Source organism: Taurulus bubalis (assembly GCF_910589615.1).
Source record: "Taurulus bubalis genome assembly, chromosome: 3".
Classification (NCBI taxonomy): Eukaryota; Metazoa; Chordata; class Actinopteri; order Perciformes; family Cottidae; genus Taurulus; species Taurulus bubalis.
The window spans coordinates 5,705,671-5,732,984 of NC_136591.1; the positions used below are offsets into that span (position 1 = coordinate 5,705,671).

A 27,314-nucleotide genomic window follows, 5' to 3' on the forward strand; every position below is an offset into this window, starting at 1 on the left:
GAATAACTTGATATCAAGCCTAAAGGGGACGAATCATCGTCATAAGGGGTAAAATACAAAATAAATACGATGTTACACGCCTTCTTGAAAAAGCACGCTGTATTAACCACAAAGAGAGAGACAGGAAAAAAACAAAAAACCCCATCTCATTAGCGATGCTTTCACACAAGAAACATATCTGAACCGGTTTCTTTCTCTTTGTGTCTGGTCACATTTGTTTTACTCTTCCAAAAGCAGCTGTTTTTGTGTTTGTTTGTTTTATTTGTATTTTTTTTTTTTAATAATGAGCTCTGAACAATGTATGTATCCTCTAATATGCCAAATGTCTTTTTTACAATGTAGTTTTCATGCACTGCTAAACAAAACAGGGCAGAGTGAGAGGCAGCTTTAAACGGATATTAAAAAAAAAAAAAGTAAAAAAAAAAAGTAGTGTGGAGCCCTTCTGTCGCACTCAGCCTCCCTCCTTCAGACTGGTGTGTGCGCCGCAGAGCGCTAACCTTTCTTTTTCTCTCACACATTTCATCCTCACTCTTTACCGCTCATGTTTCTGTGTATGTACATTTGGAGTTCCACCCCTCCCTTTTTTCTATTTTATTTAACACGCAGCCTTTTTACGCATAGCTTCGCGACAGTTGAATCACCTTTTCATCATCATCATCATCATCATCATCCCTCTCCTCCTCCTCGTGCTTTCACTCTCACTGTGTCTGTGTATTATTCTAGTAAATGGTAAGCAGAGGTGTCATTGTGGTAGTATACTCAGTGCTCAAAGGGTTGCTGATGGTAGAAACCTGTGCCGTTTGTAACATTTAGCAATAATGTCAAAACAAAAGGGGACGGTGTTTTTATTTTTTTTTGGTTTGTTTTTTGATAACATACTGTTTTGTTTAGTTTTTGTACATATTGCAGCTCCAGATCATGCTCAAATCTGTATGTCATTTTAAAAAAGAAAAAGAAGAAAAAAAGGAGGGGAAAAAAAACTTGCAATATTGGCATAAAAATGAGAAATAAAAAAAAAGTGATATAAAATCTCACTTTGTGTGGTGTTTTTAATTGTCATCAGTAGTGTACGCATGTATTTTATTCATTATTTTTTGCCAGACTTCCCTCCTCCAGTGACGGCTAAGCATCTCCCCGGGCTTAAGCCCAAATGGAGCTCTTATCCTGGGGAAGAAGTCCCAGCAGACTCCCCGCGTTCTTTCCGCCACTTGACTGGACCCTAATGCCCTCTGTCCTTTTGGATCCACTTGCATTAAAGCCGTTAAAAGCTCTGAGTTATTCTGCTCAGAGCCCTTTTTCAAATGCATTTGCACGCTGGGCGCTCAACGTCTTTATATGGTCAACCAGACGCCGGCTATTCGGAGATGGGCTTCTAAACCAAAAGAAGACTTTTAAGATGTACAATGCAAACCTGTAATTTCACTGATTTACATTCAATTACGTTTAACGGGGACTTCCGTGCAGACGGACACGTCATCGTGCAATAAAACAAACGCTCCATTGATGTCGTCAAACGTTAAAAGTACGAATTTATATACAACAGTATTACATTTGCGACACGTAGAAACAAGAGAAAAAAACAAAAGTTGCTACATGAACACTGCTATATTTAAAAACAGTGGAAATCAGGTGGGTGATGCCGGGAATTTTGCTCTTTGAAGAAGAAGAAGTGATACAGGTGTTCAAAGTCCCACTAAATGATAAGGCCGCTGCAATTCCCATAGCACACACACACACACACACACACACACACAAACACACAGTACACACACACACATAGTACACACACACGCAGTACAACCCCCGTAGGCACACAAACACAGTGGGTCAAGGACGAGAGCAGAACTATTTGTACACTGCAGGACTGTTTTGATGCTGCTGATTACGTTGTGACATATGACAAATAACAGCCTGCTTACCAATGTATATACTTGTGTATTATTACTATATTTAATACAACGTTCAGACTGCTTTTATAAGGTACGCTTTGGAGCGAGGATGCGCGTGTTCGGGAAGTAGTGAGCGTACGGCTGGATTGATGAGTTGTGAGAGTATCTGATATGGTTTGTTAAACTCGGCCCCCCTTTACTTCAATCTATCAAGACTGTTTTTGTTTTTATTCTCAGTTCACCGTGGAGGCGTTTGAGGAACTACAAAAGTTTTCTTCGAGAATTCGAGGCATGGCGGTGTGAGAACATTTAAAATACAAATTGTCGTTTTGTGGGTGAAGAGTTTGTTTTGAGGAGCTGAACTTCCAATAGCTTCCAATGGTCGAGTCCAATCTTGACCTTGGAAACGGAAGAGGACGGGTCCTTTTAGTAGCTGTGCAAGAGCTTTTGACCCGATCACATGGTCTTCATCGGCATCATCGAGTTTGCCCAAAAACCTCAATCTGATGATGAAGAGGAGGTGTGACCGAAGGCTCCAAAGCAGCTACTAAATTAGCCCTTAAGGTGGGATTAATTTGTCAACTGATGTAGTCGCGAAGGAATATCACCGAGGGCGAGTACCTTTCGCAAATTGTCACTAACTGTTTTCTTTTTTTTTCATCTTAGGTGGAGCAGATAAATACTTTTCTCTGTTATTTTCCCTCCGGCACTGATTGTGGTTTTGGATATGTTTCACTCTGGTGCAAAACAATGAATGATTGGTGGCAGTGCAGCTATTTACAGCTGACCACTAAAGTGTGTAACGTGAGCGCTAAACAGCATTAATTGGTATTCTGCTTCATATACGCGTCAGACTTGAGGCCCTTCAACGTCAAACACTGCCAGCTTTAGGATAAAAAAACAACATCTGGCTGTATTGATCAGCTGTGACTGCACTGCACTCTATACTGCTTCCACGTTAACAACAATTGTACCCACGTCGCGTCACACTTTGAGCGAAAGCGACGCAGCTGCTCATAAACTAGTCCCACCAGCGCTGCGGGGGGCCTTGCTTTAAAACTGCACTCAGAGGTGTGGATCCGGTTTAGGTCAGCTCGCTCCAGGCTGAGGGACGGATGCCGGTGTAGGTGAAGCGTGTGCCGGTTCCACTTGGCGGGGCTTGACCGTTCTGCTCGGTGACCTTTGACCTCGCCCTTGACCTGCCCGCTTCCCCTTTAGCCTCCCCGATGCCGGCTGACCTCCCCAAGCGTCCGCCTCCCCTCCCTAAGCAGCGGCAGCAGGTGAACGTGGCCAGCATGCCCTGGCGGAAGCGCTTGTTCATGAAGCAGTAGATGATGGGGTTGACGCAGGCCGAGGTGTAGGACAGCAGGTGGATGTAGGAGATCGGCGCCCCGGTCAGGCGGTATGCCGAGCGCCGGTCGAAAGCCTGCCACGCGTTGACCACGAAGACGGGAGTCCAGCACAGGAAGAAGAGGATGACGATGACGAGGAGCATGCGGATCACGCGCTTCTTGGCCATCAGGTTGGCGGTGGAGCTGCTGCAGCTCACGCGGACCATCGCGGGCTTGCTGCTGGAGCTTCCCAGTGTGAGGCTCTTCTTTTTAGACGGCTGCAAGTAGCAGCCGTCACTGTCGCCGGGTTTGATGCTGCCAGTGCTGAGCTGTCTTTCTGCCGGGGGGAGTGAATATGAGAAGAGACGACCGGCGTGTCAAGAGTGCAGTTTCATCAGCGGTATGACATGAAAATAAAATTGAGGTTGTGTCTGTCACTTAAGAACTATGAATGTAAGACTTTCCTCAAAGCCAGGGATGCAATTAAAAAATGTTTCTCAATAAAGGACCAAATTTAACAATGAATTGATCTTACTAAAAAAAGTATAGTCTGCAGCTTATTTTTCTTCCCATAAACCTCCTTTTTTGTGCTTTTCTTCTGGACGTTCGCCCTGTTATCTGTTTTGAGTCAGTCTTACAGACCTGATGCTGTAAACTCTCACTTGAGCACCAAATGTAGATCAATCCGCAGCTGAAAATAGTCCCAAAGAAATGCACCTTTTACTACCGTTTCAGTGACGTTGGCTCTGATGTGTTTTTAAAGATTCATGTCTTCGGTATAAACCGGTGGCCTGGGAGCTAAATACCACAGACAGATTAGGGAAGTCATAAAATATTGAGACATGAACTGAGATATTGTTGGTTTTGTGTCTTTTCATATCATTTATTTACTATAGAATTTTCCCTTCAAAAGAAAAGGATTTATTTTGATTCCTTGCTATGTTTTATTCCCATACCTCTGCTAGATTTCCTGCTGGACAGCTCAAATTTAATTCCCCGGTAGAGCTCCAGGCAAATGAGTCCGTAGGCTGTCATCATGACGATCCCGGGGATTAGGAAGAGCAGCAGCACCAGGGACACGTACCTGCAGGGGACAAAGTCAGGAGAGTAAGAGCATTAACTGTTATTGTAATCAACAACAGAGCCTCGACGAATATAATCACGACAACATGACATTTGTTGTATTTGATGGGTAATACCCCTTGTATATTTTCTACATTGTTTCATCTTTTTTCTTCTTCCGTAATAGCAATTTAAATGTGCTTTTAATCCGATCCCTAAAAGCCCGTTGGCCAACATGTCTTTGTGTTCCAGTGCGGTTTTTAAATAAATCAACCTCACAAATTGACTCTGTGATTTAGAATTGTGTGCTTTTGTTTCGTAGGGTCAGATCCGTGTCACGACAGAACATTTCCCCAAGTGGTCGTCTCTCATCAGCAAGCACCGGACTGAGAAAATCAATGAAGGGGGACCATCTGAAAATAGCGACGTGCTACTTTAGCTGCCACACAATCTGAGTGCCTGTGAGTGCGAAGGCACCCTGCTGGGCCAGTGAAGGTTCGGCGCTCCCTAAACGCCCCTCTTTTCAGCTCACCACGACTGCTGGATGACGTCGTTGGGCCACACGAGGCGGCACATGTATCCGGTGCTGTTGTTGTGGCGGGTGAAGGGCTTGAGGACACTGGACACCGGGTACGGCAGCATCAGGATGAAGGACACCACCCAGGTGGCGGTGATGACTTTGGCGGCGTGGGATTTGGTCTGCCACGCCCGGGAGGTCAGCGGGTTGCAGATGGCGCTGTAGCGCTCCAGGGAGATGGCCACCAAGTTGAACGTGGAAACGCTCACTGACACACCTGCACAGATCAGGAGAGCACAAAGTAGACCACCGATTTGGTCAAATCTGAAACGTTAGAGCAATAATCTGATGCATGATAAAGGATGACATGCCATATCTGACAATAGCAATCAAATAAACAGTTTTTCATTTTTTAAGAAATAGTTGGTGGCACTTTATAATAAGTACACACTATTTAGCATCAGTAAAGCATGACTAAACACATAGTTCATCATTTATAAAGCATTGTTCCGACATGAACTCTCATTAGTAACTCATTAGTCTGCAATTCATAAACACAGTTATGAATGTTTAATTCTTGATTAATAAGCTTGACTATTATGCGTTTTCATGATTGGGTTTTCATACTTTATAAATGATGGATTCGCAAATTAATTAATATATATTGCAATTTTTAAGGACTTATAGATGATGCACTAATGGTTAACATGTGCTTTAGAAATGTGTTTTAATACTGCAATTCATGATTAATTCAGGTAGTTATTTCCCAGAATGCAACTTTTCCTTTAATTCGGTAACATTTCCATCAACCTTGGTTCTGTCTTTTTCTCCTTTGGGCTTTGCAACACCCAGACTGATCAGCATCCTCACAGCATGTGGCTGCTCGTGATGCTATGGCACATTCATTTTTAGTATACATTCAATTACACATTCAGGTACATCCTGCACGGATCTGTGACCAGATCAGTGTCAACACACTCAGTAACAATAACAACCAGAAGTATAAATACATTCAAATTATCGCTGTGTACGATCCGAGAGAAGTGGCACATAAACAGATAAACACTCGGACAAATGAGGTAATAAACCTGGATGACGCCGCTCGTCATCTCTCGAGACGGAGCGACGGGAAGTAAGAGGATGAATAAAAACCTGACTTCCTAGCGGCCCTGTAATTGGATGAGAATGACATATTAATAAAAGGTGCGCCATCTGTTATGACTACCTTGTTACGAAGCTCCCGATGAAGGCTTTCTGTGAGGAACTTCTGGAATTCATTAAAATCACGAGCATATTCAATTCATATTAAATTATAGAATGCTATGGGTGAAATTATGACCTTTGTGCTGTAAAGGTCAGTTTCGACCCAGTTATAAAAATATATAATAAGATTTGCTTGATTGGTTGATGTTTTTTTGACCTTGCGAATCTATATGTTGTGTTATGACTTGTTCTGCTTTTCATTTTGTGTTTGTATTAACGTTCTACTGCTGAAAAAAATACTTTTTAGCCTTTTTCTTGAAGTAAATATACATGGGTCGAAATTGACCCGTAGCACCATAGATGTTACTATAGTTAATAATATTAAAATGAAAAAATAAATACAACTAATTTATTTAAGAGATGGGTTATAATACCCCTCAGTAAAAGTCAGGTAACACAACAACCTTTTATGTATTTATATGATTCTCTTGAGGTTCATTTTACCATTTTTTTAAATTGAAATGGAGGGGTATCCTGACAAAGAAAAGTCCCAGAGGCCCACACCAAAGATATTAAGACCTACAACAATATATTTCATGGATAAGGAAGCCCAACAAGGTGACCAAGAGATGAGAAACAAATTGGATGACAGATAATTGTTTTTAGTGTATTTTACAGCTGATTTAAGACATGAGTCAAAACCGACCCGTTAACACAAGAGGAAGGTTAAGACTCCATCAGGTGGAGCCTTTTTTTACAGATTTTTCAGAAATGAGGAAGTTTAAAAAAAACTCAAACGCTTCTAGATCATCATCCACAGGTCCGATCTAATACATTTAAAAGGCTAAAGTGCTGTAAACCCTTGTGAGAAGAGAAACGATGGACTACATTAAAAAAAAAGATCGTTATATTTTCATAATTACGTAATTCTGTAAGCTCCTCAACATGACTAAGCGATTATAACGTTTCACTATTTAACTAATTTACCTAACAACGGCAGATTTCGCTCAAAGTACCACGGCTGTAACCGTAGAGACTGTACGAATCTTCCTTTTTTTTCTTCCCCGTGTTTCGCGGCCCTGCGATCTCATTGGCCCTCAGACTCATCTGAAAGCGCGTCAGATGACACACGCGGAAGAAGACTACTGGAAAGGCCTGAAAAAATGTCATTGCTTGTGTTTATTGTGATTATTATTGCATTTTGATGCTTTATGTCTTACTCTTTCTAAAGAGGTGCAGTATTACTCTGTGGCATGATGGGAAGGCACCGAAAATACAGTTACATTTTTTTATCAGAATCTTGACTGATTATTTTTAATTTTTTTTTAAGGAAAGGAGTTGCTGATTCTTTAGAGATCAAGGACAATAGGGGCTTGGTATTCATATCAAGGTCATATGAGCTGTAGAAGCTGATCAGGGGACCCTAGGGCTGATGAGGTTAAATGGTGTGCTTGTAAAAGAAAATGAAGGTCTGACCACTGCCAAAAACAAACACATATTACATTATTATGTTTGCAGGTTGACTAGCTAAACTAAAGCAGGCATTTTAGTTTGGTTACACATTGTGTACATTATTGAACACCATGTTGAATATTACCCCATACCATAAAGTGCGGGGTAACTGATATTGCTTTAAAAGTTCAGTGAATGGTCTTTGTCTTCCTCAACTCCTGCACTGATTTGATTTGCCTCCGTCTGACTCAAGTGGGTCAGGTTGTGCTGTGTCCTTGTCTTGTGTTCAGCCACTGTATCTTACATCACACCTCTGAAAATTGCATATCGGACCGTGTTGCATTGGCCGCTTGTACGTACTCGCCCTGAGCTCAGATTCAAAGGGAGCTGCAGTGGAACTTTTTCCCTTCGACAAATGTGACCGTGAAAACAGCCGTTAGTGTCAAACTCTGCTCGTACATCATCATTCTGCAAACACACAACTGTAACGTTTGGTTGAAAAGGGTCCTGAACTTATTGTATCGGTTTAATTCTTCATTTCCAATTGGAAATGTGTATTACCCGCCATCCATCATTTTGCTCAGGACTGATTATAGACCCTGTCTGTACATATTCATGAGGGTGAATGTACTGTAGAACAAAACAGGGAACAACAGTCTAGATTGCACATACCGATTTAAATAACTGAACTGGGGCGACAGGTGTGGCCTCGAGCTGTACTTAGCTCATTTTTAACTCACTAAATCAACATGAACATGCCGGTAAATTAACCTTTGTTCAGGACAAGGCCTTAGATGACTGTACATATCCTCTCTCTCTCTCCGACACACAATATAATTACCATATCGATCGAAAACACAGTATTAATGCACGATGTATCCAGAGTTTATTCTTTTTGCATCGGGCATGGCAGAAATGTGTTGGAAGTAGAAGGCAATAGGGCACCAGTGCAACTTTTACACATTTCAATCAAACCTTGAATGTAAAACATGGAATAGTTTGGCAAATATTCTTGAGTCAAAGATAATCTACTTTGGAGATAATACTATAGAGGTATCAATGTTTATCTATTTCAATGAGTGATAAGGACAATTAGTCATGTAACTTCAGAACACTGTATAATTTAACTGTAAACATGAATTAAGACCACAAAAAGACAACAATTAAGATATATCTCAATTTAAAGATGACCAAAAAGAGTCCAGCGTCACAATTCCACTCACCCATGAAGTACATGACCAGCTTGCACATGCCGGTGCCGAAGATGAAGTCCCTCATGAGGTTGGGGATGAGGGTGAAGGGGATGCAGACCAGGGACACCATCAGGTCGCTGATGGCCAGAGACAGCAGGAAGAGGTTGGTGACGGTCCTCATGCGCCGGTTCCTCACCAGCACGGCGATGATGAGGCTGTTGCCCACGACGCTGAGGAGGAAGATGAGGCTGTAGAGGACGATCCGCACCGACTGGTTGATGTCTGAGAGGAGCGGGAGGGAGACACATGGGGGCACAAACACATGAGCTCAATCTTATGTTTATATATACACATACGCATTTTGATTATAGCTGCTATGTATGTGTTGTAGTAAGTTGTCAATAGCTGTCAGTTACTTACTGTGATTATTTTTACAGTATTTTACTTTACAATAGCTGCTATTTATATATTGTTTTTGTTTTGCAGCAAGTTACTTGTCAATGGCTGCCAGTTAATAACTGTACATTTCACAGTGCGTTTCTCACACTCTCCCTCACGCGATTTATTTGCATTCTCAAATGCATTAACACCCTAAACCCTAAAGTTCAATACTTCTAAAATATTCCTATCCGTTTGTCCATTGGAGTACATCTCTCACCATAATAAGACTAACTGAAATCAAAAAAATGTTGCGTTCTTCTTCCTCTCCACAGAAATGCGCAAGCCTTGTGCCATGAATCTTGTATAGCGTGTTGAATGGCATTTCAATGTGTGTCGAAACCAGTGTTCACTGCAACATATGTAATGGCAGACTGTATAGGCTTTGAGGTACTGAGCCATATGTGCGTAATGCGCTTTGACGCAATTAAATGCCCAAAACAAGTCGCTCTTTTGGCACAAACTGGAGACAATTTGGTTGCATTTGGAACAAAACATAACATCACAATTCTAAATACAACTATTTAATAATCGACAGAATGTCACATATATTTTTTTCACAGCCACTTTCACAGTTTCAAAATAAATCCACTGTACCTTTCGGGGAAGGTTCCTGCTCGCTCTCGCACTCTGACATATTCTTGATTCCAAAATTACATAAAATCTTGTTCAGGTCAGTCGAGTTGATGAGCATGTCGTGTATTGTAAACGCCTCCATGTCGCGTTCTCTCCTATAGCCCTAAGTTAAAATCAGTCATATGGTATAAACAGCATGCGTCATGCTCCTGCACGAAAAGAAAAGTCTCCAAATAATGAGATGTGTCCCCAATAGTTCGCCTCAGTCGCTTTTTTTAAAAAAAGAGAAGAAATGAGGAAAATAATAATAATGTTCTCTATAAGTTTCCGTGCGCTCCCAGTCTGCTGCGCTCCTCTCGTGCTCAGCATTTCCATCTACTGACAACATGTGCACGAGTTGCACTCTTGAGAGCTCGGCCCGCCTTTAAGGTCTCTGCAAGTCAGCATCTCACCCCCACCTTTCTTTTTTACATTTTATTTTAATAAAACAAACAGTCGTAAACCATTGTATTAATAGAGATTCTGCATGGCGGTAAGTTGGCAATATATTGTCTGCTTTGATTCTTTACCTTATCATGTCAAATTCCATCATTTATGAGAGCAATGATGGGGCCAAAAATATCAACTGAAGGTGCAAACCTGAAATAAAAAGCATTTCTAAATGTCAGATGTGTTCTGCACTGCGTCGAGGCTGCTATCCATGTCCATGCCTCCATGACACATTGCAAAGCCTGCAGTGGCATTTCATGTGAACATGTCAGCAGCAATATGGAGGTTCATTGACTCGTGCTGTAATTGTTCTGATGGGTGCAGAGATGCTCTGTCATTAGTGCCCAGACAACGCCAACTCCAATACTTTAGCTTTGGTCACACGTTGAACAATATTGTCTTACTCGCTAGCAAGAGCCAAGACAATTATTATTAATGTTATTATAAACTATTGGGAGTGAGGCTGTTCACATAGAGAAACGGCCGGTGCTAGTTCAAGGTTAATTATGTTTAATCAAACACAAGAGATGAGCTTCAGAAGTGTTTTGACATCACTGTCACTTATATGAAAGCAGAGAAATCATCTTCACATCAGATGCATCTTAATGGCCTTTTCTTTGGAAGTAAGGAAGAAAGCACTGGTGCTCTAATTCACCATAGAGCAATTCATATTAGGGTCTTTTCAATTCATGTTGGCTAATGTCAGACACCCACATGCACCTGTGTCATGTGATACTTGTATGTGCAAAAACCACATGTCACATGTGAGTCTTTACTGGAGTAAAAGTAGCAATAGCCTATACGTATTCCATCCTAAATCCTGCATTAAAAATCTCATTTGTAAAAATACAGAGGTATTATCATCAAATGTACTTGAAGCAAGTATTCATGCTGCATAACACAAGCTCTGTAATTAAGTATAATATGAATGTATATTTCATTATTTTATTGTCAAAACTGATGCATTAATAGTTAAGCAACATTGCATGGATGCCGTAGAGGTGGAGCTATATTTACTAAGATGTTGGGAATTTCAATTTATGACATTTCAAAGTTATATTATGTTATCCAATCATATGAAAGTCACATTGCTTTAGCAATGTAGTGCGATAAAAATGAGTACAACACAACTGTACAACACAACTGAGCTGAAGGCCTGCAGTACTTGAGTAATGTACTTATCCCATGTGACATGACATGTGAAGGGTTTTTCAAATGTGCAGTGGTGGAATGGAAAGTACTTTATTTAAGTACAGTGTTCAGGTACGTTATTTAAGTACTTCCATCTCATGCTGCATCTCATACCTCCACTACATTCTTTTCAATAATGTCCCCCATGTAAAAAAAATGAAGAATCCTGTCGGAACCAAAGTATCTTGGCTCTTGTTTCCCCCGCGCATGCGCACCGCCGGCCCGCAGCTGCTCGGTAACCTCTGCAGGGGGCCGGATGCTGCGGATGTTTGATCCCTTCCCCAACAACCGGTCCGGTTCAGACGCAACACTTCGCTCGGGAGGATGGACGAGGACTCCGAGTTGTCGCTGACCATCGCTCACATCGTGCAGCGGCTGAGAGGAAGCCATTTGCACTCTCAGATAGAGAGACAAGCCAAAGTGAGCGAGGCGGCTCGTTAGCTCGCGGCTAGCTGTCAACCTGCACGTTGCACCTCCAGTAACGACAACACGATTTATGACACATCCAACCCTTCTTTATTGTTTCTCAAATGTCCCGCAGGAGTGTTTGCATCAACCTGAGATCAAATTGGATTCCCTAAAAGAAGACGTGCGCAGTTTTCTCAAAACATCAGGTGGGCACATTAGTCTTCTTCTTCTTCTTCTTCTTCTTCTTCTTCTTCTTCTTCTTCGTCTTCTAAGACTCACAACTGACGTACTGTTGTTGTTCTACGTCAGTGTGGTGATACCGTGTCTCACTGTGTTGCAGGCTGGGAAAGACAGCTGCAGAATGCAGTGTACAGGGAACTGCATGTGTAAGTTACATTCAGTTTGTGAGTGTTGTGTGTGGAAAAGCACTGACACACACACACACACACACACACACACACACACACACACACGTGCACATACACACGCACAGACATGTCAGGAGTCAATTGGAGAAGGTGCACATCCATTGGAGCGGGTAGCTTGTTGGTTAAATGGAAGTCAATGAAGAAGCGCACCCTGCTTATGAGTCTTGATGCATGTGCAGGGAATTATCTTTTCCCATGCAGCAGCTTTAGGACTTTTAGAATATTTATAATGTCAACACACACGTCCAATGTTCTTCGTAAAAGAGTGGCCTAAAGATTCCTCACTTCTCCAGAGACTTAAGTTAGTTATTCCGTGGTCTAAAGCAACAGATGACAAGTGTATCGGCACATCCAGAGCAACCAGGCCCTCTGTGTTGAATATGAGGGCGACTGTGGCTAAGTGGTTAGCATGCCTGTCTTTCAGAGGGTTGGTGGTTCGCGCCCCGGCCCCGACTCTGCTAGTCTGTGTCGTTGTGTCCTTGAGCAAGACACTTAACCCCTAATTGCTCATCGTTGCTGTGTCTACGGTCTATAGAGAGCAAAAATGTAAGTCGCTTTGGATAAAAGCGTCAGCTATATGAAATGTAAAGTAATGAGTAACTATGTCCACACTTCTCCATTCAGCTCTTACCAGTTTATGCTTGTGGGGTGAGGTGGGAGTCCTAATGATCTGTGTGACTGACATCCCACTGGGGAGGCGACGCTTTGCACACTGTCGTGTTTCAAAAAGTTATTAGATCATTTAGGTATTAAAGATCATTTTGAAATAAACTTGCCTTGCGCTAGTTTTCGTACAAAAATGTGTACCTCACATTATGAACTGCCCCTACAGCCGCTTTCAGTATTATTGGCTTCATGTGCTCACTGGATATTGTAAAACATTGTTTATCACGCCATAATAATCCGGATTCATGTCCTTGTTCGCTCTCATTAGTAATCTTTATTTGAATCAAATAGCTGGAAAACACTCTGAATCTTCAAAGGCGTTGCTCATCTGCGCTCCCTTACCTTGGAGGGTAACGTACCCTTCTTGCTCTCTCGAGGCTCCGACTGAAACATAGGACGACTAATGCTCTGCTTTTAAAGGATGGCATATAACTTTGACTAATGCCTCCTCCTTTTGGCCATTAGTCAGCCCCGTGTGCTCTTATAGGTGTTTAGATTAGTTTGAACGTTGTTTAACGCACTGAGACCTTGAGTCATTCAATATGCCCTCAGCGAGCTTCGCGGGGAAAAGACATGAGCCGGTTTCTGCTGCATCTGGTGGAGACGCGCTCTGACTCATCTGAGCTTCATGCGCTGGGCACTAATAATGACCGACTGCCTGTTTTTAAAAGAAGAATCTCAAAATGGGATTTGCCTTTTTTGTTTGACAGCTTACTTCTGTTAAGGACCTTTTAAGCAGTTCTTCATACAATTTATGTTGTTTGCGTTCGTAGTAGCTTCAATCCCTCAAAAACACAGACATTTGGATGTATATACTTGATCAACCTTTCTTTTATTGGACTCTAACGCTCCTTGCCCGCCTTTCTTGTGTTTGCTTATTCTAGCCAGCTGCCCCCGAGCCATCCCGCAGCTCCTCCAGAGCATCTCAAAGAGCCGCTGGCCTACATGCGCAAGGCACAGGTCAGTCTGTCTCTTCTTATCTCCGTCACTCTTCTTCTCCTTCACTCTCTGACTGATGTCTTTTTTGCCGGCCTATTTCAGAGACAGTGTTTTTTTTTTTTTTATCGCCAAGGTATTTGGCGATAAAATGTGAAGCCAAATGTTTCTGAGTGTTGGTGCTCTCTTACACAGGCCAGCTGGGAGAAGCGTGTCCTCAAAAGCCTCAACAGCATGAGCACCGAACTTGGAGTGCCTCTGGCTCGCATGGTAATGAAAATATTGTCAATCACGGTCGACCGACAGTAGTATAATTACAACGGCTCTTACTTGAGATTCTCTGGCAGCGGCCTACATAATAGCATTGTGCAAAAAAGTAATCTGAAGCCTGTATAATTTTCACCCCGAGCTGACTGAGCTCTGAATTGTGGCTCAACTGAGGCGCAGCTTGACAATGGTCTAGTTAAGCTCCGAAAGAGTTAGCAATGCCTCCGTAGCTGTAGGCCGATAATAAGCAGGCAGCGCTGTTTGGAAACGGGCAGTTTGGGGAATCAGCTTAATAATTTGTTGTTGTTCTTGTGCACTCGTGATTATATTCATGATAACATTTCAATTGTGACATTTTCAAGATTGGTTCTGTTGTGGCCGTGTGGCAATCGTTTGTTGAAATGCTCTCTTTTCCGCCCACTCCGCAGAGACCCGCCGCGGAGCAGAAGGAGCTCGCCAACAAATGGAACGAGATGGGCACAGATGAGCCAGGTCTCGAGACGTTACCCAGGGGTTTGACTCCCCGAGCAATCTGCCTTTTACGAAAGATTACTGTTGATGTGTCTGTTCGCCGGTGCATCGGTCAGACGGCGCTGTATTTTTGCATCAGCTGAACACGTCTCCGAACCGGATCTAGCGCGCCCACGTTTGCTTTTCAACCAGTATTTATCCAGGAAAGATCATTTTCATAAGTACTCTGAACCCATCTGAAAAGATTCCAGATGTTGATCCTGGTGTTCTGTCTTCACATATAGTTGCTCACTTATATATCAGGCTTTAAAGGTTGAAAACACGGCCTTTGAGCTGCTAATTGCTGCTCCGCTGGATAGTTTGATTGTTTTCAGCCATAGCTCAAGTATTTAGTATTTTACATCATTTAGTCTCAGGAGACACGTGTCACACCTCGCTATGAAAAGCTCTCAATGAACCAAACCATTTGCACTCGAAGCCAGTACATTTACAAAGAGCACGGTAACCATGTTTCCTAACAATGCTATCACAGCTCACTGCCATATAATAACATTTAGGATGTGCCGTCCTGCAGCTATAAACACTTTGGACTGTGAATATAGAAGCTGTCCAGACCCCTCGTACGGAGCTGCGATAACGAGCAAAGGATGACACGGCGCTTTACAGCGCATGGAAGTCCCACTTAAAGCTGCCTGAGTGTGCCTCCTATACCTCCTATACCGATCTGGTGACTTTAGGAGAAGCAGCCAAGTTGAAGCCGAGTATCACGAATGCATTCCGGAGCATGTTCAGGTTCAAGTTGATTAAATGGACTTCATGGTCGGATTCATTTGTGTAGTCTAGTTTTTACAGCCGCTGAACCTGGTTCTGGAAGAGCAGATGTAAACATTGTGTACACGCATCAGCTGGAAGGACCACTCACACAGTGTCCGTTGGACAGTAAGGTTGTACTCGCAAAGGTAGAGGTTCATTCATGTCTTTGTGTCTCCACAGATCTCACTAGCTTCAGGCCTGTATATGCTCCCAAAGACTTCCTGGAGGTAAAATCAGATTTCTGCAGCTCAAGAGTATTTAGTGTGCAGAAAAAAATAAAATAATTTGTATATGCTGCGTCACTGCTTCCTGCTCAGGTGTTAATCGGCCTGCGGAATCAAAATCACGATGGCAGCGAGGACGTCAGCGTCAGGAGCCACTGGGGTCTCATCCAGGTTCCTCTGAATGTCAGGGACATCCCACAGCTGGTAGGGACCTATGTGGAAGATTTCTCGTCCCTTTGTCTAGCTGCGGGTGTTGCACAATGTATTTGAAATCTGTGAGCTTGATTTTTTATTTTGTGTGTGTTAAATTGCCAGAGACAGGCCTACTCCGAGCTGAGCCTGACCACTGGACAGTTGGGGATCGATGACCATGCACACATCCATCCTGGTATGACTGGATAGCTACACAAACTCAGGCAACGTCGAAGTTAAAGAATAGTTTTTACACTTTAGGAAATATCTTTATTTGTTTTCTTTCATCAGAAGATGGATAACACCCTTATGTCAGTACGGTAAATATGCAGCTGTAGCCAGCGACTGGTTAGCTTAGCACAAAGACTGAAAACATGGACAACGCTAGTCTGGCTCAGTCTAACAGTATTCAAATCAACCTACAAGCGCATTTGAAGCTTGGTAAATATCACATTGTATCTTTTTTTTTTTTTATTCATACAAAAACGTAAGTGAGGAAAACGACACGTCTGTGCTAAGCTAAGCTAAGTTTAGTCGACAGACGCAAGAGGGGCGTTGATTTTCATCGTGTAACTTTTGGCCGGAAAGCAAATTGACATAATCATTTTTATAATATTATATAAATTAATAATAATGCCTAAAATGTGAAACTATTCCTTTTATAAGTCGGCTAGTTTAATGGTTTCTGCATCCTGTGACCATGACACTAACCACGCAGGACATTGTGTCACAGCTGAGTCATTTCCAGTTGTGATACTGGTTTGGACATTGGACATCTTAAATGTCTATTTACAGCATTTAACCTTTTTAGAAGTATTTTTAATGCGATCAAATGTATAATAGCATATAGTATATGATTATTAATAAAAAGAGGTACGACACCCATTCAGTGGCTTTTTAATGTCATACCTAAACACATTTTCATTCTAGCGGTAGAATGAATCAGAAATAACCAAAATAAATGTGTTTACCTCATGAACACTGGGTTTAATGGTGTGTTTACCACTCCGGTGCCACATGGCTGTCTGGGTTTTCTCAAACAATATCTCTGTTAAGTCCAGATATTGACATTGTTACGGCCTGGTGTTTAGACTTTAAATAGAACTGTATCCACCGTCTCTGTGTTTGTAAATCAAAGAGATAACATTAGTTTGAAAAACTGAGCTGCTGCTGCCGGGCGATTATTAATCTGTTTTGTTCTCTCTCTCTTCTTCATGTGCAGACATGTTTGAAAACGAGTATGTTCAAATCGGGAAGAAAGGTCAGTGTTTGGTTATTGGATTTCAATTGTTTTGTAATGTATTGCTGTAATCGTCTTTCTGTTGTTCTAATTCTTTCGTTGAGGTTTTTAAATGCACTAATGTGCAACATTTCCTCCACAAACTGATCGAAATGAAGTGCAAATACAAGACCTGCAGGCAGGTATATAGGGGTCCAAGCACCCAAATCTGAACCGAGAGCACTAGCCGATCTCCAGGAGGATCAATACATTATTATCATTCATGAATACTTCAGTCAGTATTTCACCTCAAAATTGAGTAGAGGGACCGTAGGCTCCAGTTGCAGCCTTCAATCTGCCTCGTGTTTTATATTTGTAATTACTTCAGACCGTTGTTGTAGTTCTGGGTTTTCTTTTTTGGGGAGATCAGTAACAAAAAGTCTAATTATATCTCCTCTGAATCACTTTCTGAACAGACTAAAACCTGGAAGCCTAGATGGACAGGTGCGTAAGAGAGCAACATACTGACTCCAGCATACTGGTCTCTTCACTGGCCTCAGCTCTCCTGAGTAACCTGATGATGTTCTATGCACCGGCATGTTGTTCATAGACATCCCTGAATGCCAGTGAAGAGGACTGAAGAAAAGAATAATAGCTGAAAGAGAGAGATGAATACTTTTTTTATATAATCGCGAATAGAGTGCATGAAGTAATACATTAATTATATTAAGAAATATCAGTTTAACTGACCAAATAGTCAGCTCCCCGTTAATGAATCTCCCTCTCAGGTGCAGATGTCAGCGCAATAGACACTTTAAGTCTCATCCCATCACTCCGCTATGACACCATTGTAAACACCGACCTTATTATGGACACCAATCAGACATCAATCGACGAGCGTCTGAAACACACATTTTTATATACACAGCTTCGGGGCCCCGGTCCAGTATTTCACCCTCGGTTGGCTACGCGTTGGGTCCCGAGCTCCGAGTTGTATTCCAGACCGAGTGTTAAGTGCACTCAAATAGGAAATTTAAGAGCCGAGGAGTGTGTTCGTTTATGTTATGACTGGCCGGCACCTTGAGTCAAGGGGCTGTGTGTTTTTGGCTACTGTCACAACAGAGATTTAGGGTAATATGGAGATGCGGGAGAGGCTGCTTCCAGAGTGTTTTTTGGAAAGCTATGTAATTATCACCGTTATGGGAATGTCTGTGTTTATGATTTTTTTATGTTTATACATTGTCAGAGGGATAGAATGAAATCGGAAAACGCCGTGTGCGTTTTGAACAAGCGTGTGGAAACCAAACATGTGGATATGAAGCCACTGCTTGCCCGCTCTTTTAGATAAATCGCTGTCATGGCATATTTGTAGCAGTTTAATAACTTATCTTGTTGTTTTTGGGATGCATCAAAGTCCCTGTTGGAAGATGTTTTATTGCTGTGCTAATGGAGGTCATCCTTTCCAAGCTTTCCTGGAAAGGAGAAAACAAACCTCTTAACCGTTCTAGTTGTTGTTGTGCGGCCGTTCAAGATGTGCAGGTGTTCATTTTCACAGCTGCTGTTTGTACATATTATATAATTTTGCCAGCAAATCATGAGGCTTTCTATAAATTGTTATTGATCAAATGCATTCTGGTTGGCAGGTCAAATGTATTGTATTAAAATCAATATCATTATTTTTGATGTAATTTAATGGTTTATTTAAATTGAAGTACATTTTTATTAAGTAATTATTGATTGATTCATTAAATTAAAATATTGATTTAAATGCATAAAATACTATACATTTAATGCAATTTAATATATTCATTAAAATGTAATTTGAGTTGATTGAATTTAATTCATTTAATTAAAATGTATACAATATAATTACTTAATTATGTCATTAAATAATAATTAATAAAACATTTGTAATTACATGTGACTTAATTTGATTAGACAAAATACTTTTACTTAATTTATTTATTTAAATTTGATTTCACTTAATTAATTTAGAGTTTATTAAATAATATATTTTGTTTTAAATCAAATTTATTTGAAAAACATTAATGTTACTTTTGTTAGCACTAAAACTGTCCATGGAGGAAATAGAGACTGTCTGTCCATGTCTTTCTGTCTCCTGCACCTCTTCTATTGTTCTCTATTGTGTCTGACTTCTTTGTCTTTTTTTTTTCTAGTGGTCGCTGAGCAGGACAGTGCAGCAGCGCAGCAGTACAGCAGGCAGGGCTGTTCTACTGGGCTGCGTGCAGAGCTGTGGGCCCTCATCCTGAACTCTAATAACCAGCCACAGGTACCCCACACACACACACACACACACACACACACACACACACACACACACACACACACACACACACACACACACACACACACACACACACACACACAGCTGAGTTGCATCCTGGTGGCGGCTGTTAACCGTCAGCCGAGCACACACAGCTGCAGTGATTCCCACAAGGTGAAGTTTTCACAGTTGATGGTCAGGTCTCTTCTTTTTGTATTTTTGTTTCAGTGGAGGATTCTAATTGGTCTGTTTTTTTGAAAAACCCAAACACTGGCCTGCACCATAATCTGTGTATTAACCACTCCGTCCTGTTTATCTTAGCCGGGGCTTGTCCCGTGTGTGCGAATGTAAAGATAATCAAATGCAGCCGATTTAGCACCGCTAGCCCAAACAGAGCCGCTGCCGGTCTGTGTGGCAAAGTGGTGAGTAACCGCCGGAGTCCAGAGTCTCCTGTTGAGGCTACGGAGGTCTGGAGAGTGTTAGCATGGCTCTGGACGGCAAAGGGCAAACACATTAAGCACTCAGCGTTGGAAGGCCGGTACGTGCCTTGTCCCATTGCGTAACCTGCATTTTGGTAATTACTTACGTTTTACCGACTATTTAAGCGCTGTTCTTTGTCTGTTCATACAACGCTGGTATTTTCATCTTTTACGAATAGCAGGAATGACCCACCGTGACCCTAATTAATCCGTTTCAAGTATTTTGGCAGAACTTACTTCAAGTGTCTTCCATTGAGGCTGCCCATATTACCACAGTAGTTTAAATGTTCTCCATCAGCTGTCAAAATTATCATCTCTGTTTCTGTTCTCCTCAAACCGGAGACACGTTTGAGTTTAACCATGTGGTCGGAAACAAGACACCCATCCTTTAAACTCGGTTTAATCCCTCTGTCGTCGCCGTCAGAACGCATAAACTTGATTTAGCAGCAGAGAGGGAGATCTTTTACATACAATGGAGAGCTGGGATTTGATTTTGTCCAGATTATCCCAGTATAGCATTAACACCCAATTGTGTAAGCAGACAAAGTTAATTTATCAAAACGGCCACACGCATTGGGTTCTGCATACAGGTTTTATTACGCAGGTTATTATACACATAAACCATGTTGTCTCTTTGCTGTTTCAGGATGTGATGCATTATGAGCAGCTAACGGCTGGAGTCATACAACACGACCTGCTGGTGGACAACCTCATCTATAAGGTACTCATCAATCAGGATGTTACAATTCAAAACAGATGCTTAAAACATCGGTCCTGCGCGACATGAACCTTGACCCCAAGGTTATGTCCTGGAAGTATTTTCTGATACACACAATCTCTGTATACATTTAATGTATTAAAATGTAATTCCCAACGCCTCGCCCTGCAGGATGTGAAGCTCACTGCCAGTAACGACGACTACTACTTTGTGTTTGAAGATTTCCTCTATCAGGTAGGCTCTCCTCTCTCATGTCTCATGGTTTACCAGACCACCATCCCACATCTGTTTTAGACACCGTGGCGAAGCAAACAAAGTTAATACAACTTTTATTCTTCGATGTCACATTTTCATTGTTCAGTTTAAAGTGTATGTAGCATACAAACACTTTCTGTCCTTCCCTCCTTTGGGGGCGTATTCTCATTTTAATACGGGTAATAGCTTTTTATCACCTCCCCTTTTAAGAAGTCAGCATAGTTACATGGTCTCTCAAAAGTATAAAAAAATATATATATAAATTAAAAATATAATTATAAATAAATAAAAAAAAATCTATTTATAAAAAAAATATATATATAATAAAATAAATAAAATATATATATATAAAAAAAAAATATATATATATAAAATCACGAGCTATTCTATTCTGAATTATTTGACGCTTCCTGGTTTGCAGCGTTCCTTTTTGCCTACAGTTACGTATTCATGCCAGACGAGGATACAACCGGTTATCATTAGCCGCTGCGTCAGTCACCGCTTTGTTTGCCTTCGCCGCTGATAGACGAGCATCAACACATACTCGGCAACCAGTTTATTCAGCAGATGTTAGCATGTCATGCTCCTCGGAGGCTGACCAATGAGCACGCAGGCGTCGCAAGAACAAAGCGCTGCTATCGCTGTCAATATTGACCGATGGTAAACTCACCAGGCAGTGAAAGAATCCACTCATTGTGGAGCGAGCGCCGATTCAAACAGGTTTTACCAGAGGAAAGCACAAGTATACACTAAAGAAACAATACGCATGTTTGAAAAGGAAGTGACTTTGGAGACAAATACCTTTCAATGTAGCTATTTACATACATTATTGCTTATTTACTTTGATTTACTTGTGATACATCTTACATTTATTAAACGTTGCCCTGCCTCCCAGTATATATCACAAACCCAGCGGGTACGCTTGAGGCAGCCTAGACGCATGCGATAAGCCTCTTCTATTAATTTACTCCTATAAATGGCTGCCGTCTTATTTTGGCTCCAGACAAATGATTTCGACCCGAATGTAATTTAGCTGAAGTGGCCGGTGGAAATGAAATCGGCTCTCAAAAAGACATGGAAATTGGAGCGTAATGGAAAGAGCTCCCCTTCACTTGGTCATTTTGTGAAGCGAGCCTCTGCCTCAGGTGCACATTGTAATGCCACTACTCCATCATACGCACTCATCCTAATTATTGCATATTTCAATGAGTTTACTAACCAGATAGTAAAGAATTCCTGTGAAGGAGAATTAGGCTTCTTGTGCGTTTTTGCCCACACAGTCTGCAAATAGCTGTTCATATTTTAAACCCAGACTGTTCAGAAGCAATTAAGAATAATGAGACTGTATTTATTATTTATTTATGAATTGACACATTCACTGTATGGCTTGTTGAGACGTGCCACAATTATGTTTAATGTAGCCTATTGTTGTATGAGAAACTTAAATGCACTTTTATTCAACAAAAAAAGGTTATTTTAAAGGTGTAATGTCTTGTCTAGCCTTTGAATTGGTTTTAAATACAATTATTTATAGAATAAACAAATATGCCAAAAATAACTCTGCTCTGCAGGGCGCACCCTCTCACTCACAGCTGAGTGCACACACACATTCATATAGAGCATGCGGGGGCGGGACATACAGGCAGATAGACGAGTGTCTATCATCAGGCTCACGTTGTTTGAGGCGCAGCCTGGCAGTCATAAAAGGAATGCTGAGCAAACCGGAAACTTGTTGATCAAATACAATTTTAGTTTTAATCAAAAATCCCTCGCAAAGTAGCCGACTGGACTCAAACGATGAGTCGGCGGTTTGGCCGGCAGCCGCTGCTTATGGAAAGCTCTGCAGGTGCGACGCTTTAATAGAATTAAAAGCAAGACCGCTCAAGGCCATCACCGGCTCCCGAGCAAAGAAAACAGTGTATTAACTTCTGACTCCTTTATTCCCTGTTGTCAGGCAAGGATTATGTTGCATATTGTGCATGTAATCCACTCTGTGTGTGTGTGTGTGTGTGTGTGTGTGTGTGTGTGTGTGTGTGTGTGTGTGTGTGAGTGTGAGCCTGTTTAATACCACACACCTGTGTATTGCCAGGTGTTGCTGTGTTTCTCTCGAGACACCGCCGTCTTGGAGCACTTCAAATACAACAGTGCCACTCCTCCCCGATCCTTCATCCAGGGTGAGATGAGGCCTTCATCAAGGACACACACACACACACACACACACACACACACACACACACACACACACACAGAGACACAGTCGTAGTACAGTGGTAGTAGTAATACAGTAGTAGTAGTACAGTGGTAGTAATCAGGTACACTGTGCTGCAGCGCTTGCTTATTGATTGATCTGTGTGTCTGTTTCACAGGTAAGGGAGAAGATGAGCAGTGTGCTGTCGTTTACCCTCCCAACGGTGAGCCTGCAAACATTCACATCACATAATTTCATATAGAAAACAGCTAAAGTACAAGATTTGACATTTTCTTACCACACATTTTGCCCATTTGTGAAAGTTCTTTCATGAAGACTAAATTATACTTTGTTTATCTACATTGATAATGCAATGATTTACATTCTAACATACATTTGATATGTTTAAGAATGCTTTGATCTGCTATTTTAAGACATTGTACATGTTTAAAGTGACATTAATGAACATTTAACTGACGTATTTAGTTACTATTAAGTGCTGTTTTTGTTTGTTGCCATTTTAATGTTGATGCCTACACACACAGTAGGGCCTCATCCGAAGGGGCTTATCCTAAATACATAAATAAATACATTTGTTTTAACTGCATTAACTGAAACATCTCAATTTCACAGGTGTAATTCCTTTTCATGGGTTTTCAATGTATGGTGAGTATATTTTGCCCCCGTTAGTTCGCACACTAAACTTGCAAGAGGAATACTGCAACAGCAATATATAACTGTGTGTGTGTGTGTGTGTGTGTGTGTGTGTGTGTGTGTGTGTGTGTGTGTGTGTGTGTGTGTGTGTGTGTGTGTGCGTGCTCCTGCAGTGGCACCTTTGTGTTTCTTGTACAACGAGCCATCCAAGCTGTACAGTGTATTCAGGGAAATGTACAGCCGCTACTTCTTTAGATTACACTCCATCTCCTCCTCGCCCTCGGTAAACTCCTGGATCATTACTCTTTTTTTGTTGTTGTATATAACCACTGCCAAATATCGAGATCAAAAATATTCTGTTTCTCTGTACGTCTTCCCTCACAAATTCGCCTAACTGGTGCACGCGTGCTCCTGCAGGGGATCGTGTCTTTGTGCCTGCAGTTTGAGCGGCTGCTCCAGACGCACCTGCCTCAGCTCTTCTACCACCTGAGACAAATTGGGGCGCAGCCGTGAGTAGCCCTGCACACAGCCCCGCCCTCTCCTCTTCGTGGTCCAACAGTTGAATGACAGTGATGATGAAGAGTGATTCGTCCCCATGCGTTAACAATGAATCCACTCAAAAACAATGACACAAGTGAACCAAAATTTTTGTCTTTCTCCATCCAGGTTCTTAAATTCTTAATTCATTTATATTTCTGTATCTAGCTGCTTTTTTTTTCAAATAACGTAGGAGACACACACACACACACACACACACACACACACACACACACACACACACACACACACACACACACACACACACACACACACACACGCCTTATTTCTATTATGCACTTCTGCCATCTTGTGGTGTATATGTCTAATCACAGCTCCTGAATCAAAATAAGCATAATCTATTCTTGGAGCCTTAAGATGTGGTGGTTTTGTCCCCAGGTTGCGTATCGCCTTTAAGTGGATGGTTCGGGCCTTTTCCGGCTATCTGTCTACTGACCAGCTGCTACTCCTCTGGGACCGGATCCTGGGATACGATTCACTTGAAGTAGTTGCGGGTAAGAGTTGCTGCACTACAAACTCTGCAGTAAAAGCCTTGATATTTGTATGGACACTCTTACCTTTCTCTATTTTAACCCCCTCTGTTTTTTTTCTCCTCTTTCCCCCAATGCCTCATCTCTTCTGTCACCTCTCATAACATGTGCTCTCCGATAACCCCCCTCCCTACACGTGAACCTCCTCTAGTCCTCGCTGCCGCTGTGTTCGCCTTCCGCTCTGAGAACCTGATGGAAGTGACGTCCCTGGGCTCAGCTGAGGTATGGCTGTCTCACATTCGACTTGTGTGTGTGTGTGTTTGACACTTCGGTCCTCTCCCTGTCCCCCACATACTCCTGGAAGGCTCTAAATAGCCGTTATTGACCAGCCAGGACCAGTAACCCGGTCTTCTGCATGCACATGTCTGAAAAATGCCTGGCTGGACACTTCAGGATCCTCACCCTTTTACCCCTCTCACTCCCACTGAAAAGAAATAAACTTGTGATTTCACAAAGAATATTAGACAAGCCAGAGCAGATGTCATCTCTCTGTGCAGAACCATTTAAGTCTAAATTCTGTCACGCCAATGTGGCGCACCTTGGAGCTAAACTAGTGCCTCCTCTTTTTTATTAGCGTGTGCACGGCTTCTTGTGTTGCATTATGATCCTAACCAGTAATGTTATTCTTGTGCATGTCTGCACTGTATGCCGCGCCCGCTCCCATACTGTGGTCCCACTATCATATGACTGAGACCAACAAGTAACCCATACGATGACTCGCTCCCCCTGAGGGTGAAGGGGTTAAACTACAATATGACGCATGGGCCGACAGGCTGATGTGTTGCTCCAAGGTGCTGGCCGGCAATATTTGCTTGCTCATTTACCACCTGCCCCAGCAGAGAGAAGATATCATAACATACTGCTCCTTATCTTATATTTAGAACCTCGGGCCCAGCGTTGAAATATTAAACCCTCCCTCTAAACATGATAGGGTACCTAAATTTAATCTCCCGCCGATCCCAAAAGGACAGGGTTGGGGAGCGGTGGGCTCTTAAGTAAGGGTTGTCGCTTCCCAAGGATCCTGCACTATTATTGTGCATGTTGTTCTATGCTCTTTTCTTTCTTTCTTCTTCTATGTAGAAACATGTCTCTTATACCTCATTTATGTTTCGTTTGACATGCTCGCTGCAGGCTGTCCTCGCTGACCTTTCAACTCTGAAGGTCATGCCGCTCATCCAGATCTTTCTGTTTGCCACCGCCATCTGAGGAGCGTGGAAACTATAGGATGTGATCTGTGCATCGCAGCGGAGAAAAATGGCACTCTGCAGCGCTACAACCACGCAACACAGTGTCGGCAATCCTCCATCAAGAAACACCGGGCTGCAGATCTTGCACCAGTTCAAACAAAAAGCCAAACCCCTCTTTAGCATGGATGTACCATAAACAGTGAATCCCCGCTATCATATGTTATTAGATATCATACAGTGTGTAAGTGAAGCCTACTCACCAGGAAGGCTAAGCTAACCTCCTTAAGCCATACGCTCTGCGAGAAACACAATACGCACGTCAGCGCTTGGGTCAGCGAAGAAGATCATTCGGAGAACAGGTTGCATGAAGCAGTAATTGTTTTGCGAAAGGAGAACAACAGTAATGTCGCCAAGCTTGGCTAATGAAGTGTTAATTAGCTCCTGCAATTTACTCTGCTCTGCTTTTTATAACACTATTAGTGGATGCTGTCGCTGATGAATGAGGAGATTGGACGCATTAGAGTGCGCCAATGTGTTGAGAGGAACAAATGAGTCGAATGACAAACTGGATTAATATGTAACTTATCTAAATATATATATATATATATTAGAAGCTGCTGTGTATACACATAATTTATTGTATTTATGAAGAAATTGCATATTACTGCTGAAGAGAATTTAGCACCTCTAGTGCCAGTATTTATTTAGTTTCATTATTAAACATTTATTTAACATTCTGCATTAAATTCCTGAATGTATTCGGCTCTATTGTATAGTACATACAATGTATTTCACATCTCATTTCAATGCAATCAAATGATTTTTCTATATTATTAACAGTATTCTTTGTCAGCCAATGCCAATGTCTTTCTTCCAACCCATTTTAATGTCCTCAAATAACACGTTATTTTTCTTTTTTTCAATGAAATAAAATTGTTTGAATCCATCTTCTTTGTTATTGAATGCAACCTTTAAAAGATTATACCTTGAAATGTTTGTCAGCTTTGTATTCAGCCTCGATGCAGTACGTTGATGCCTGATCTTTCAGGCTCCTTAATTGCATTATTTTCTACATAGATATTTGGACACGGCATACTGTATTTCGGGAGCTCACCATAGTGATTTCTAGAGAAGGCTGAAAAGGTAAGTGACACATTCAAAGAGCTGAGGGACTTGACCTGCTGCCCCTTCGCCTCCTACATGCAGCATCTGCTCTATTCCTCCTCGTTGTTGGCTTCCTTCCTTCCTTCCTCCCTGCACCCCCCTCCTTCTGCGGGCACGTATCGAATTATGCTGTTCTTCTCTTTCGTCTCTCTCTCTCTCTCTCTCTCTCTCTCCGTGCTCCACCTCCCACCTGTTTACTCGGACACCCATGGGCAACTCTTTTATCATGCACCTCCTTCGGCCTCCAGAAGTCTGTTCCTCCTGAGACAACTGCTACCTGCTGTGTGGTTCACTCACACAGAGGTCGCTCCTTCTGGCCGATGTGTGGCATC

General features: G+C 42.0%; 2 protein-coding genes across 2 annotated transcripts; one reads left to right on the forward strand and one right to left on the reverse strand.

Moving 5' to 3' along the window:
- Window positions 1-2,973: 2,973 nt before the first annotated feature.
- On the reverse strand, window positions 2,974-9,803 carry cckar (cholecystokinin A receptor; the record flags this gene model as incomplete). Its single annotated transcript, XM_079214668.1, has 5 exons — window positions 2,974-3,557; window positions 4,177-4,304; window positions 4,815-5,076; window positions 8,678-8,929; window positions 9,683-9,803. 5 exons carry the CDS (start codon window positions 9,801-9,803, stop codon window positions 2,974-2,976), a joined length of 1,347 nt encoding a protein of 448 aa, XP_079070794.1.
- Window positions 9,804-11,665: 1,862 nt separating this feature from the next.
- On the forward strand, window positions 11,666-25,837 carry tbc1d19 (TBC1 domain family, member 19; the record flags this gene model as incomplete). The annotated part of the gene is made up of 21 exons (XM_079214925.1): window positions 11,666-11,761; window positions 11,883-11,955; window positions 12,090-12,135; window positions 13,728-13,803; window positions 13,975-14,049; window positions 14,475-14,538; window positions 15,511-15,557; window positions 15,648-15,758; window positions 15,870-15,942; window positions 16,969-17,007; window positions 19,143-19,255; window positions 20,375-20,449; window positions 20,618-20,680; window positions 22,791-22,875; window positions 23,068-23,112; window positions 23,523-23,555; window positions 23,717-23,826; window positions 23,961-24,052; window positions 24,480-24,595; window positions 24,783-24,853; window positions 25,763-25,837. 21 exons carry the CDS (start codon window positions 11,666-11,668, stop codon window positions 25,835-25,837), a joined length of 1,578 nt encoding a protein of 525 aa, XP_079071051.1.
- Window positions 25,838-27,314: the final 1,477 nt, after the last annotated feature.